The sequence below is a fragment of the Onychostoma macrolepis genome, chromosome 03 (genome assembly GCF_012432095.1).
Source record: "Onychostoma macrolepis isolate SWU-2019 chromosome 03, ASM1243209v1, whole genome shotgun sequence".
NCBI classification, from domain to species: domain Eukaryota; kingdom Metazoa; phylum Chordata; class Actinopteri; order Cypriniformes; family Cyprinidae; genus Onychostoma; species Onychostoma macrolepis.
In genome coordinates, this window is record NC_081157.1 from 1,728,615 (window position 1) to 1,744,530 (window position 15,916).

A 15,916-nucleotide genomic window follows, 5' to 3' on the forward strand; every position below is an offset into this window, starting at 1 on the left:
GCTGATGATCCAATCTGCTTGATCGGATCACGGTGATCGCATGTTAATGCCAAGTGTAAACGCAGCCTTTGAAGACTTGATCCGTTGAATATGTACTGTATAATAAATAATGCTGTTTTTGTGTTCAGGCTGAATAATTGTGAGCTGACAGAGAAAAGCTGTTCAGTTCTAGCTACTGTTCTCTCCTCCAAAACCATCCTGAAAGAGATGAATCTGAACAACAGCCATCTGCTGGACTCAGGAGTCAAAGAGATCTGTGAAGGACTGAAGAATCCTGTGTGTGAGCTGAAGATACTCAAGTGAGTTAATTTCATGTGAAATGCAGACTGATACTGTACATCTAAAGTTACTCACGCATACATGCAAACCTTTTGCTTACATCTATGAAATGCTTGCACATACAGGTGCATCTCAAAAAATTTGAATGTCGTGAAAAAGTTCATTTATTTCAGTAATTAAACTCAAATTGTGAAACTCGTGTATTAAATAAATTAAATGCACACAGACTGAAGTAGTTTAAGTCTTTGGTTCTTTTAATTGTGATGATTTTGGCTCACATTTAACAAAAAACCACCAATTCACTATCTCAACAAATTAGAATACTTCATAAGACCAATAAAAAAAACATTTTTAGTGAATTGTTGGCCTTCTGGAAAGTATGTTCATTTACTGTATATGTACTCAATACTTGGTAGGGGCTCCTTTTGCTTTAATTACTGCCTCAATTCGGCGTGACATGGAGGTGAACAGTTTATGGCACTGCTGAGGTGGTATGGAAGCCCAGGTTTCTTTGACAGTGGCCTTCAGCTCATTTGAATTTTTTGGTCTCTTGATTCTCATTTTCCTCTTGACAATACCCCATAGATTCTCTATGGGGTTCAGGTCTGGTGAGTTTGCTGGCCAGTCAAGCACACCAACACCATGGTCATTTAACCAACTTTTGGTGCTTTTGGCAGTGTGGGCAGGTGCCAAATCCTGCTGGAAAATGAAATCAGCATCTTCAAAAAGCTGGTCAGCAGAACGGAGCATGAAGTGCTCCAAAATTTCTTGGTAAATGGGTGCAGTGACTTTGGTTTTCAAAAAACACAATGGACCAACACCAGCAGATGACATTGCACCCCAAATCATCACAGACTGTGGAAACTTAACACTGGACTTCAAGCAACTTGGGCTGTGGGCTTCTCCACCCTTCCTCCAGACTCTAGGACCTTGGTTTCCAAATGAAATACAAAACTTGCTCTCATCTGAAAAGAGGACGTTGGACCACTGGGCAACAGTCTAGTTCTTCTTCTCCTTAGCCCAGGTAAGACGCCTCTGACGTTGTCTGTGGTTCAGGAGTGGCTTAACAAGAGGAATACGACAACTGTAGCCAAATTCCTTGACACGTCTGTGTGTGGTGGCTCTTGATGCCTTGACCCCAGCCTCAGTCCATTCCTTGTGAAGTTCACCCAAATTCTTGAATCGATTTTGCTTGACAATCCACATAAGGCTGCGGTTCTCTCGGTTGGTTGTGCATCTTTTTCTTCCACTCTTTTCCCTTCCACTCAACTTTCTGTTAACATGCTTGGGTACAGCACTCTGTGAACAGCCAGCTTCTTTAGCAATGAATGTTTGTGGCTTACCCTCCTTGTGAAGGGTGTCAATGATTGTCTTCTGGACAACTGTCAGATCAGCAGTCTTCCCCATGATTGTGTAGCCTAGTTAACCAAACTGAGAGACCATTTTGAAGGCTCAGGAAACCTTTGCAGGTGTTTTGAGTTGATTAGCTGATTGGCATGCCACCATATTCTAATTTGTTGAGATAGTGAATTGGTGGGTTTTTGTTAAATGTGAGCCAAAATCATCACAATTAAAAGAACCAAAGACTTAAACTACTTCAGTCTGTGTGCATTGAATTTATTTAATACACAAGTTTAACAATTTGAGTTGAATTACTGAAATAAATGAACTTTTCCACGACATTCTAATTTATTGAGATGCATCTGTACATATAAACTCTTCACTTCAAGTCAAGTCAAGTCAAGTTGAGCTTTATTGTCATTCCACTACATGCGGGGGCATACAGTGGAACGAAATGTCGTGCCTCACAGGACCACGGTGCTACATAAATACAGGCATACAACAATGGAGTAAGACAATATAAACCTATACACAACTATCCTACTGATAGATTTTGACTATAAATATACTATCTATAAAAAGTACCTATACAAACTAAAAAATACAAACTATACGAACTATACGAGTGCTTCAGATAAATACTGTACATGTGCAAGGAGAAACATTGAGTTCAAGCAGCTGGCTGGGGAACAGTGCAGGATGATTTGTAGTGCATGAGCATGTAAACATACATATATTACTGAGTTCTTTTTGTGGGATTTGTGTACACACAGCAGTGTGTGTGAAAAAGTGACTAGTGCGCATAGAGGAGGAGAGTGTGCTACTACAGGTGGTTTGTACAGGCCCACTCACCTGCGTGTAGCACACTTCGAATTGCACGTTACATGTTACTGGAGGTAGGGGGTTTGTATGGGGTTTCAGAGAGGGGCGGGGTGATTTGAGTTCAGGGCTCTCACAGCCTGGAGGAAAAAGCTATTGAGCAGTCTGGCAGAGCGGGCTCTGATGCTCCGGTACCGTCTTCCTGATGGTAGAAGCTGGAAGAGACTGTGGGAGGTGTGTGTGGAGTCCTTCACGATACTGTTGGCTTTGCTGGAGCATCGTGTGAGGAAAATGTCCAGGATGGAGGGGAGAGAGGCACCAATGATCTTTGCAGCTGTGTTCACTGTCCACTGGAGGGTCTTGCGGTCTGCTGCAGTACAGTTCCCGTACCAGACAGTGATGCAGCTGGTCAGCACACTCTCAATGGTGCCCCTGTAGAAAGTGGTGAGGATGGGTGGAGGGAGACTTGCTCTTTTCAGCCGGCGGAGAAAGTGTAGGCGCTGTTGTGTCTTCTTGGAGAGTGACATGGTGTTGGTGGTCCAGGTGAGATCCTCTGTGATGTGCACCCCCAGGAATTTAGTGCTGCTGACTCTCTCCACAGTCGAGCTGTCGATGGTCAGTGGGGGGTGATCAACGGAGTTTCTCCTGAAGTCCATCACAACCTCCTTTGTCTTACTCACATTGAGGGACAGGTTGTTAGTGCCACACCATTTCGCCAGCTGTGCCACTTCCTCTCTGTAGTGCGTTTCATCGTTGTTGCTGATGAGACCTACCATCATCATCAGCGAACTTGATGATGTGGTTAGAGCTGGACTTGGCAGTGCAGTCGTGGGTCAGCAGCGTGAAGAGCAGCGGGCTGAGCACACAGCCTTGTGGAGCACCTGTGTTCAGTGTGGTAGTGCTCGAGGTGTTGTGGCCGACACGGACTGACTGAGGTCTTCTGGTTAGAAAGTCCAGGATCCAATTGCAGAGGGAATTGTTAAGGCCCAGCAGGTTGAGTTTATTTATGAGCTGTTGTGGGATTATTGTGTTTAATGCTGAGCCGAAGTCAATGAACAGCATTCTAACGTAGGAGTCTTTATTTTCTAGGTGGGTAAGAGCCAGGTGGAGAGTGGAGGAAATTGCATCGTCTGTAGAGCGGTTCGGACGGTATGCAAACTGGAGCAGATCGAGTGTGTTGGGGAGGCTGGTTTTGATGTTGTGCATGACTAACCTCTCAAAGCATTTCATCATGATTGGAGTCAATGCTATGGGACGGTAGTCATTTAGACAGGACACAGGTGATTTCTTTGGTACCGGTATGATTGTTGTGGATTTGAGACACGTGGGGACGACTGCCTGGCTCAGCGAGGTGTTGAAGATATCTGTTAGGACATCTGTCAGCTGTGCAGCACAGTCTTTCAGTACACGGCCAGGTATGTTGTCGGGACCCGCAGCCTTGCGTGGGTTGATCCTAGATAGGGACTTCCTTACAGCGGCTGGAGACAGACAGAGCGCCTGGTCGTTGGGAGGTGTGGGCAGTTTTTGTGCAGGTGTGTCATTCTGCATTTCAAACCGTGAGTAAAAGTGGTTGAGTGCATCTGGGAGGGATGTGTCGTCATCACAGGCCTGTGGCGGGGGCTTGTAGTCTGTGATGGTCTGAATAGCTTGCCACAGGCTCCGTGTGTCACTGCTGTCTGTGAAGTGATTGTTGATTTTTTGAGCATATGACCGTTTTGCATTTTTGATGCTGCGGGACAGATTGGCTCTTGCTGTTTTGAGGGCTGCTTTATCTCCTGATCTGAATGCTTCATCTCTGGTCTTTAGCAGCCCACGAACCTCTGCTGTCATCCATGGCTTCTGGTTGGCGCGTGGTGATGGTCTTGGTGACTGTCACATCATCAGTGCACTTTTGGATGTAAGCAGTCACTGTTTCAGTGTACTCCTGCAGGTCTGTGTGGTTGTTGTAGGTGGCCGCCTCTTTAAACATGTTCCAGTCTGTGTCCTGGAAGCAGTCCTGCAGTGCTGAGGTGGCATTGTCTGGCCATACCTTGATCTGTTTGTGAACCGGTTTGGCCAGTTTCAGAAGTGGTCTGTATGCTGGGATTAGCATAACAGAGATGTGGTCCAGTACCGAGGTGGGGGCAGGGTTCGGCTTTGTATGCGCTCTTAACTGTTGTGTAAACAAAGTCCAGTGTGTTATTTCCTTGTTGCAAAGTTCACATGTTGGTAGAACTTTGGCAAAACTGTCTTTAAGTTTGCGTGGTTGAAGTCACCGGCTATGATGAAAAGCCGTCGGGGTTATTTGTTTGTTGTTCGCTGATGGCGCTGTACAGCTCATGAGCGCGTCCTTTGCGTTTGCGCGGGGAATGTATACCGCGACAATAACAATGGCCGTGAACTCCCGCGGCAGATAGAACGGTCGACACTTCACAGCCATAAACTCCACCAGCGATGAACAGTGTTTTGTCACTACCACAGCATTGTTACACCATTCTTTGTTGACGTACACACAAGCCACCGCTGCGAGTCTTACCAGACAGTGATGAATCTCTGTCCGCGCGGTAGCAAGTTAGTCCGTGTAGCTGAATGGCGGAGTCCGGGATGTTGTCATTTAGCCATGTTTCAGTGAAAACAAACACACAACAATCCCTTGTCTCATGCTGTGTAGACCGACTGAGTTGAATTAAGTCCAGTTTGTTTTCCAGAGAGCGAACGTTTGAGAGCATGAGTGTTGGAAGAGCCGGTCTTGTGGGGTTTTCCCTCAGCCTAGCTCGTATACCTCCGCGCTTACCATGCTTCCGTCCTCTCTCACACCGCTTGCGACGCCGCCTTGTGCGGGTAGCCACAGTAGGCGAGGCTGCGGTCCGGCTTCAGCAGTAAACAAAGGCCTCGTAGCTTCTCAGTAGCCGCCGGCGAGAGTTGGTCTTTGTATGCGTTGCCGATATCCAAAAGTCTTTGGCGATCATAGATGAGTTTAGGAGTGATTTCCTTATGAACTAGCGGTAAATTTACACTATTTGGAGACGAACAGACGACATTAAAAGACAAAAAAGCACCGTCTTTGGGACCTGGAGCAGCCGCTGCGTCTGAACGCGCCGCCATCTTTAATGGAGTTTTTGCATTGGAGTGTTTGCATTGGAGGTTTGGGTTGATCAAGTAGTTCTTCACTTACACACATCTATTAAACACTCATGCAAACAAACAAACAAACCTGTTGCTTAAATCTATGATATCATCACGCACGAAAAACATTTGCCATACATACACCTGTTATACAGCTGTAAGTTATCTTATTGTACCACAAACTAAGTAAAACAATTACCCGTGAGGAATGTCTTGCTCAAGTCATGTTTGCATTGGAGGTTTGGGTTGATCAAGTAGTTCTTCCAATGTTTCATCATCGGACACAGGCTCAAACCAATATACTAAAATCAACGCAATCATTACTGTCAGTGTTTAATTTTCAGAATTAAATTGCCATCAACTGATCTGTTCGTCCAGCGAACATTCAGTACAAGTTCATATCAACTCTAAGAAAGGATATTTCCATGGCCACAGAAAATACTTTCCTATTAAAGCATTAGAGCATGTAGCGAGGGTCAAAATCGTAAAGAGACATTAATTTGCAAGGCAGAACCAGAAACTCATGTAATTTGTGCACACAACCTTTATTAACTAAACGCTAACACACATAACTAATCTAAACAAACAAACAAAAAAACATACACTCACGCGTACATACAAAGGGGAGCTAAAGTGCATGAATGAAACCATTAGAGAAACAGAGAATGCAGTTATGGAAAGAGTCAGTTAACCACCTGGGTAAAACCATCAGCGCCATTTATAACGGGGTCTATAACTTATACTAAACCTCTGTTTAGTTTAGTTAGATGTACGATACTTGCACTTCCTTGGTCGTTGGTGAGTGTCCGGAATGCAGTCTCGGATGAAAAGTCTTGATGGTTTCAAGGTTTTGGTCTCGCGATCACGTTCTTCCGGGTTGAAGAGTGATGAATTCCAACAAATGTTATTCTGGTTCGGTGGTGATTGGGAGTTCCTTCCCAGGTAGAAAGTGAAAAAGAGCTAAGAAAGAGATCATCTGAGGTCCGAGGACCTTTGGTTGAATGAAAAGTCAAGGCTGCTGGAAGTTGATATACAAACTATTAAAGATTCTTAGAATACTTATATGTTGCATAGGTATCAACATATAATTTACACTCTCAATTAGTTCATCCGTAGATGAATTGATAGAGACCAAACATGGTATAAGTGAGGTAATATTAACTAGTGATCTATCATAAGCATGCATAAAACAGGATACAATACATAAGAACATATACAAGAACAGTAATAATATAGCCATCCTACAACATGTCCTCTTGACCCAATCCCCTCACACCTTCTCCAAGCAATCTCTCCCACACTCTTACCAGCACTCACACACATTATCAACACATCTCTCCTCACAGGCATCTTCCCCAATGCGTTCAAGCAGGCTCGGGTAATCCCACTGCTCAAAAAACCTACACTAAACACTTCTCTTACAGAAAATTACAGACCTGTCTCTCTCCTTCCATTCATAGCGAAAACGCTGGAACGGGTTGTCTTCAACCAGGTCTTACTGTTTCTTTCACAGAACAACAAATTGGACTCTAAACAGTCAGGTTTCAGGAGTGGCCATTCATCTGAGACGGCGCTACTCTCAGTCACTGAAGCCCTGCGAATTGCAAAAGCCCATTCCAAATCATCAGTCCTCATTCTGCTGGATCTATCTGCTGCTTTTGACACTGTCAATCATCAGATCCTCCTGTCCACCCTCTCATCACTGGGTATCACTGGGATTCCACTTCGCTGGTTTGAATCATATCTCACTGGTAGGTCTTTCAGAGTGGCCTAGGGAGGGGAGGTATCCAAAGCACATCAACTGGTCACTGGAGTTCCTCAGGGATCGGTTCTTGGACCCCTCCTCTTCTCCACATACACTACATCACTGGGTCCCATCATACAGGCACATGGCTTCTCCTACCATTGCTACGCTGATGACACACAGCTCTATCTCTCTTTTCAACCAGATGATCCAACGATAGCTGCACGGATCTCAGGCTGCCTGGCGGACATCTCGGCATGGATGAAAGATCATCACCTACAGCTCAACCTGGCAAAGACTGAGCTTCTTGTCTTCCCTGCCATTCCGACTCTTCAACATGACTTCACGATTCAGTTAGGTTCATCAACAATTACCTTATCAACTTCCGTGAAATTTTGGTGTAATCTTTGATGACCAGCTGTCCTTCAAAGAGCACATTGCAAAGACTGCTCGATCTTGCAGGTTTGCACTACACAACATCAGAATGATTAGGCACTTTCTGACAGAGCATGCTGCACAACTTCTTGTCCAGGCCCTTGTCATTTCTAGGCTGGACTACTGCAATGCTCTTCTGGCTGGACTTCCATCAAACACAATCAAACCTCTACAAATGATTCAGAATGCAGCGGCACGACTCGTCTTCAACAAGCCCAAAAGAGCCCATGTTACACCTCTCTTTATCTCCTTGCACTGGCTACCAGTTGCAGCTCGCATCAAGTTCAAGACACTGATGCTTGCATATAGAACGACCACAGGCTCAGCAGCCTCCTACTTCCACTCACTATTATGAATCTACGGCCTTTCCAGAAGTCTGAGATCTGCTAGTGAGCGACGCCTCGTGGTACAATCACAGAGAGGCTCAAAATCACTCTCCAGAACATTCTCGTTCACCATTCCTGGCTGGTGGAATGATCTTCCCACCCCTATCCAGAATGCTGGATCCCTGTCAATCTTCAAGCAACAACTGAAAACTCATCTCTTTCGACACTACTTGACTTCATCCTAAACTTTATAAAAAAAAAAAAACTTAATCTTTCTCTTTATCTTTCTCTCCTTCCCTTTCTAGCTTGTACTTATTTGAACAATGCCTGATACTTGGTGTTACGAGCACTTTGTCTGATTGCCTCTTCAAGATGAATTGCTTTATGTACTCCCCGATTGTAAGTCGCTTTGGATAAAAGCGTCTGCCAAATGACTAAATGTAAATATAGCAGGGGACGCGAGGAACAGGATTGAGAACCGCTCCTTTTGAACATTGATTTTGAAAGTTGTGAATCCATTAGAAGCGTTAGAAGACAGAACCGTGATTCATATATGAATAGATTTTTTCGTGCACCCCTAGTTTTCTCTTCCTCTTCTCTAAAGCAGCACAACATGGCCTCGCACAACATGGCCTCGCCCCCTTTGCTGCATGTTCCCGGGGGTGGGGTTTATCAGGGTTCGTTATGTCACGAACCCGTGAAGTTATTGAAGTTCTAATGTTTATGCTCAAACAGCAACATTACACACTAACTAACATTTAAAAAAATGAAATCGCAATCAACCACCCCTTTAATAGGTGTTTTCCAACAACCTGCATAATTTCTGTCAGAAAATATTTTTAAAAATTGTCCAAATGGACTTTCAAAGCTGCATTCCGTTAATTTAATACAAGCTTTTCATGAAAATATAGCCATGAAAACATAATTGAAATTAAGTTGCATGAGCTGAAGAGTAAACAGACCCACCAAAATAATTAAAATGGAAATATGGGGGAAAATAAACATCATTTTCACAGTGTTTTATTGTACAGTCATGTACAAAAACACTGTAGGCCTAGATAAAATATTTCATATTCACCGATGCAAATTTAATACTTAGGAAGTTATGCGCGTTTCGCATTTAGAACAAATTCAAGCAGGATAAATGTCAAGTCTATGAGCCTGTGCTTATATTTATGCTAAGCTAAGTAGTACACCATATTTTAGATTTGAAACATTTAACAGGTGTGCAGCATTATTTATATAATATGAATCATGTGTTATATTACCTTAAAGAAATGGTGGTTTACTTAGCATCGGAGCATTAAAAGTGGTAGCCTATTTCAGTAGGCTAGGCTACGTACATGGATTAATATGCTAAATGTCAATATTCGTCACAAATGCATTTTTGTAATGCACATACTTTGTTATTTGTTACCTGTCCTTTTATTTTGACAGAGAACTACATGGGAAAAATGTTCACTAATTAAGAAATTGTTGCGTATTTTATGAATTCTTTCCTTTATTTTAGTACAACGTGAGGCACTGTATAATTTCGCTCCCATTATTTAGGCCTAACTAAAACAAGAAATAGATCAAATAAACTTGGCACGATTTAGCTAAACCATTGTAACTGAAAAGAAGGGACGGATTAATAAAACGTCCTCCGTTTTAAAATCAAGTTCTCTCATTATAATCATGCTGATGACTGATAGCCTACTGTGTAGGCCTATACTGCTGTGATCTGTTTCAGGCTTTCCGTATCATAACATTTTAGAAATTAATTAATTCTAATAACATTTTAGAAATTGCATTCAAAAACTGAAATCTTCTTTGCAGTCTATAGCATTTTATAATTATTTGTACAATTATATTTAACTTAACCTGCTTTGCATCTTTATTATTTAATGCATAAGCGATTTATTAAAACAATTTTATGAGAGTCATTAAAACAAGTTTATGACTGTGACATCAGTTTAATTTTGATCAAGAACACTATGATCAACGAATTGGAGCGGCATCGGCCGTCAGATCATTTTAAAACGTCTAATAGACTTCAATTTACAGGTTATAACGGCATCTGTCTTGGATGTAGACTTGTGAAGATTTATTTTAACGCGGATCCCATACTGTAGCATTAACCTAAAATAAATATGCTCTATTACTGTTCATATTTAAGTGTTTGTACGGAAAAGTATTAACCCTCTGGGGTCTGAGGGTGTTTTGGGGCCCCGGCGAAATTTTGATATACCCTGACATTTGTGCTTTTTTCAGTTGCTTATAAACATTTTAATGGCAAAAGTCTAAAAACACTGTATTCAGCACAAACTGGGCTACAATAATATGTGAGCAGCATGTACGTACATGATTGTGTTTTTGAGAAAACAACGTTTATGCGTGGTTTGAAAAAAACTAAAAACATTTGCTCACAAGACTTTTGAGAACTGGATCTTGTAGCCTAGAATATTTGCTTCAAAATGATCTGAAAATAATCTAACTCACTCATTCAGAGAAAACAATATATTGATTTAAATTTTCTAAGTCACTTTTTGAGTGGAAAGGCTCTATGCGAGAGGGCGTGACTCACACCTGATAAGACAAAGGCCCGCATAATGAGCTCCATAATGAGCCATTGAGTCAGGTGTGTGACTGAGAGAGAAGAGTTACAATAAAGAATGTGAGGAAAAAAGAAATGTGTATACATATAACTATCACATAAAATAACTTGAGATTCATTTGCGAGTGCAGTTAAACAGTTTATTAGGAACAAACAAACAAATAAACAACAGAAGAGTCAAGACATCGTGGGTGCAATATCCAAAATATCCAAAACAGTGGTAGGAAACTGGAACCCAGGAAAACAGGAGACAGCAGAAACTGCATGAGAAAACACAAAACAGACGTGAGCAACACAATGAACGGACAAAGACAAAGCAAACATGGTGACAATACATACACTACCAGTCAAATTATTTAAACAGTAAGATTTGTAATGTTTTTTTTAAGAAGTGTCTTCAGTTCATTTATTTGATACAAAGTACAGCAAAAACAGTACATTATATTTATTATAATTATATAGGCCTACATATTGTTACCATTCAAAATAAATAAAGCACCCGCCCCCCACACACACACTAAAATTAATAAATAACTTAGTGAGCAGGTTGATAGTCTTATCAGGAGCAACTATATTATTACATTAGCAATCACCAGTATTGCCCACGTGATTTTATAACATAGATGCACACATGTATTATCATACAATACAAAAACAACATTTTATAACTGAGAAACTAAATTATTGTTGTTAAGCTTATTATGAACATGTTTGAGTAGGTATTTGCAAGCAGAGTAGGCTACTTCACAGTAAAGATTGGTCTAAACTTTCTTAGACATTACTTTTATATCATTGTTTATAGAACATATAACTATCCTCACGTCGTGCAACATTTAAATGCAATGAAAGGTTGTCTATCATATTTCAAAATGTTGCACTCGATTTCACACATTTTATTCTGGAGTTATAGTTTGGGACAAGTTCACCAGTAAATGCGTTCAACTTTGTCACAACAACACATTATCGAATGCCAATAAGAAACATTACTTACTCGGTATAAAGTATCTCCTCCTCCGCCGGCTCCAGCTGCGCTCGCGTTCGGTTTGTGAGGTAAACAAAAGCTTTTTCCTCTCAGCGTGTCTTCTGGGGGTAAATACAAGGCTTTTTCCTCTCAGCGTGTTCTTCCAAAACTGAAAAGTATCCGAGATGAACGCGTTGCTGCTTTGTTTATGGTGGTGTGGGCGTTTACATGCCGCGTGGCTCGCGTGGAGATTTGTAATAACAATAGCGCGAGCAGCGCGTGACCTAATTAGAGATAATGAGACCAGACGGAAAAACTGGACATGTCCTTGGTTTCATACGGATTACTTTATCACAGAATATTTGTTTTCGGTAAGACTTACTTCATTTGAGAGTAGACATGTCAAGCTTTCTATAGATATATTTCTCATGTCTCTGTGTGAAGTATTTGCTGAGTTACAGTTCATTTTAGTGACGTGTTTCAAAAAGCAGTTCGCGGAGACTGAGAAGACAGAGAGCGCACCCTGTTTGTTTTCTTTATTCTTCAAAAGCACAAAGTTTAGTTGTTCTTATGAGTGTATACAAATAAAAGTAGACCCCTTACAGATTCGAATGGTGTATTGCTCTTATCTGTACGATCAAATATGGCAGAGTAATTCAAGCTCATTTCGGCCTTATCAGGAAAATCTGCCTCAAAACGCATATACGCGTTTGTCGACCCCAGGGGGTTAATGCACATGCATGACAGGGAGGCGCCCGCGTGATCACTTGAATTTTTTCCCTATAATGAAATAACGTAAAATTGGGGTATCACACATACATGAGAAAAATGTCTACTTTTGAAGGAACCAATTCAAAATGAAAGCAAATACTCCCTGATTATATAATTTGTATGAAGGTTGCATTTCTCTTTAAAAGCGTGTCAAGTACTGTGGAGAGTCAGAATTTCATCTTGCAGCCAACAAGAAAACCTTAGTTTATTAATAGTACAAGGCATTTGTACTAAAACAGACACTTTGGCTAAACCTGCTCAGCAAGTTTGAAACGCTCATCAGACACTCTCCTTATGAAAGAACAAACGATTCACACCTTTATTTCAACCCCCCACGATGAAGCTGAACTGTCCCCAAACCCCAGCCCCCTCCTGGACTGAATTCATTCACACTACTGGTTGCTTAGTGTAAAATGGACATGCTCTGTCTAAAAGGAAAAAAAAATGGTGTAACAAACCAGCGAACTGCAGAATACACACGTCCGTATTAATCATTTTATATATTATTTTATTATATATAAAAGAAAAAAACACTGCAATCTGGGATTTGAATCTGTGTCGCTGAAATCACTGACTAGCTTCTACCACTGGACTATGGATTAACTTGATAAACATTGCGTGTTTGCGCATGCAAGACAGACGCTCTCTTCATTCATCTCACTTCGCAATAATAAAAATAACGTTCCCTTTCGAGGGAACTTCGAACTGCGTCCTCTAGGGGTCGCTATGGGGAACGCCGTCAGCGTGACCCGTGTCTGGCATATATACAAAAACACCACATGTTGGCGGCGACAGCCTATGGCGTCACTACCGGCACGACCACAGTATAAAGGCGCCGAAAATCGTCATTCTCTTCTTCGTCTTCAGTGACTGTTTTGTTTGAAGCGTGTATTCTACAGGTAAGAAAGCGATTTTTCTACTATGGCGAGCACTAGCAAGGCGTTTAAGAGATGTGTGCATCCGTGTCCTCGTTATTTGACACCTGATGACACATACGATCTTTCGTCTTTTGTTTGGGCGAGGAGCACGCCTGTGATGTTCTCGAGGGGCAATCTGCGTGCACTGTGAGCTTTTTCTATGAGAAAGCTCTGCTCTCGTCTGTCTCTCTTTTTGAGGAAGGAGGGACAGCCGTCTGCTTCCCATGGCTCGAGACCCACTGCTGCTGAGGCACGGAGGACAGTGAGCTCGTGGGGCTCGCAGGCGGAGCTGGCTAGTGAGTTAGAGAGGGGCTTTCCTTCTCGTGCTCGTTGGCCGCGAACGAGAGTGAGTCGCTGGATGATGATGATGCGATCTCTCTGACATCATCTGATCCAGCGGCTAGTGCTCTGCTGGGTTATGCCCAGGAAGAGCAGGAGATGTCTGAGGCGAAGAAGTTGAGACTGAGCCCTCTCAATCCTCCTGCCCTGCGTATGACGAACTGTTGGAGGTTATGGAGCAGCGCCACGGCGAGGCTTGACTTGCCTTGCCGTGGAAGCGGGCCAAGATGGTGGCGCCGCGGGGTCGTCTCGATGAGCGTTATCTTTCTGGCCATAGCCCCCCAGCTCGAGTGAGCCTTCCATTTCTTCCTGATCTCCATGCGGAGGTTGAGAGGGAATGGAAAAGCCATTTTCCTCTCGCATTCATAGGTTTCAGCATACCAGTTATGCTAACATTGAGGATGCGTGAAAAGCGGCTATGAGGATGCCCCTGTGGAAGAGACGCTGGCCAGCTATCTCTCTGTGGGCGAGACATCCTCTCTCAAGGCTCCCTCCTTGCCATCTAAGCCCCTTCAGGAAACATCTCACTTAAATGGCAGGGCATACGCAGCAGCAGGTCAGGCTGTCGTTTCGTTGCACATGATGGCGGTGCTTCAGGCTTACCAGGCTGATCTGCTGAAGGACCTGGATAAGGGTCAGGGCTTGTCACCTGATGAAGTAGCTGAGCTGCGCCCGCACCACGGATTTAGCTCTCCGTGCCGCTAAGCAGGCCTCCACTGCTATGGGCAGGTCTATGGCGGCCATGGTGGTAACGGAGAGACATCTGTGGGTGAATCTGGCAGATGTTGGGAAGAAAGAGAAGGGCTTTCTTCTCGATGCTCCAGTCTCGCCTTCCGAGCTTTTCGGTACCTCCGTTGAGATGGTGGTCGAGAAGTTTAGGGAGGCGAAGGCGCGCTCAGCGGCCTTCAAAACCTTCATTCCAAGAAGGTCCAGGTCTGAGCCCGAACAACGCAGGGGTCCTGGCCCATCTCCATCTGGGGATCAGAGATGGGCACAGAAGGCTAGTGTCGCGACTCGTGCCCCTCCCCCGCCTGCGGGTAGGGCTAGAGGGAGGAGCGGGTCAAAGAGAGGTAGGCAAGACCTGAGGGAGGTGATCCAGACGAAGCGTTCTCAACGCTTTCGTCCGGACCAGAGTAAGAATTGAAACATCTACTCCCTTTCCTCGGGGGGCTTGTCATCTGCCCTTATCTTCCCCTCTCTAATTCCCCCGCAACCACCGTTTTATTCCACCTGACCGAGGTTGGGTGGGGACCAAGATAGAACCTGCGCTTTAAAATCATTGCAGTCTCTATGCTGGACTTATGATGTTTTGGTTAAGTTCTATGCTTCATAGAAACTACCTTACTGATGGTCCGGACCCGACTCTTCGGATTTCGCCTCCGGGACTGATCTCATGCGCAGGAACCATGGATGGGTGAGTACATTCCAGTTCTACTGTTCTAGGTATTTATGTGTTCCACACTGGCAACACTGCAGTTCCAGGACCTGCGGGTCTTTTTACTTCAGTTTCTTTGGGTTGAGAAGGTGCATGGCTATCTGAGGATATCTATGTGCTAGCTTAGGGACTGCTCCCCTTCCGAGGGTTTTTAAGTAGCAATCTCCCTGAGCCCTTGCCTAGAGTGTGCGTCTCCCCTGCTAGGGTTTAAGTAACGAGCTGGCATTGCTCTCCTCACTATTGAGGGTCACCTATGAGCATGCCGCTCCCTTCTGAGCGTCTGAGTTCCCTATCATGCTGAGAGTTGGGTTCTCCGCTCCCCAGAGCTATGTTGTTGGTCAAGCTAGCATTGCTCCCCTCACCTTAGAGGGTCACCTATGAGCATGCTGCTGCCATCTGAGCGTCTAAGATTCCTCTCATGCTGAGAGTTGAGTTCTCCACTCTCCAGAGCTATGTTGTTGATCGAGCTAGCATCGCTCCCCTCACCATTGAGGGTCACCTATGAGCATGCCGCTCCCTTCTGAGCGTCTGAGTTCCCTCTCATGCTGAGAGTTGGGTTCTCCGCTCCCCAGAGCTATGTTGTTGGTCGAGCTAGCATTGCTCCCCTCACCTTAGAGGGTCACCTATGAGCATGCTGCTGCCATCTGAGCGTCTAAGATTCCTCTCATGCTGAGAGTTGAGTTCTCCACTCTCCAGAGCTATGTTGTTGGTCGAGCTAGCATCGCTCCCCTCACCATTGAGGGTCACCTATGAGCATGCTGCTCCCATCTGAGCGTCTGAGATTCCTCTCATGCTGAGAGTTGGGTTCTCCGCTCTCCAGAGCTCTGTCATCAGCAGCCTCAGGTTGT

The 15,916-nt window shown here is 43.8% G+C and overlaps 1 protein-coding gene across 1 annotated transcript in view; it reads left to right on the top strand.

Moving 5' to 3' along the window:
* Nucleotides 1-15,916, top strand: part of LOC131537397 (uncharacterized) — a 199,744-nt gene that overhangs the window by 62,179 nt on the left and 121,649 nt on the right. The window contains exon 17 of the mRNA XM_058770780.1: nt 129-299. Coding sequence (XP_058626763.1) covers nt 129-299 — 171 coding nt within the window. The remainder of the gene's footprint in view (nt 1-128; nt 300-15,916) is intronic.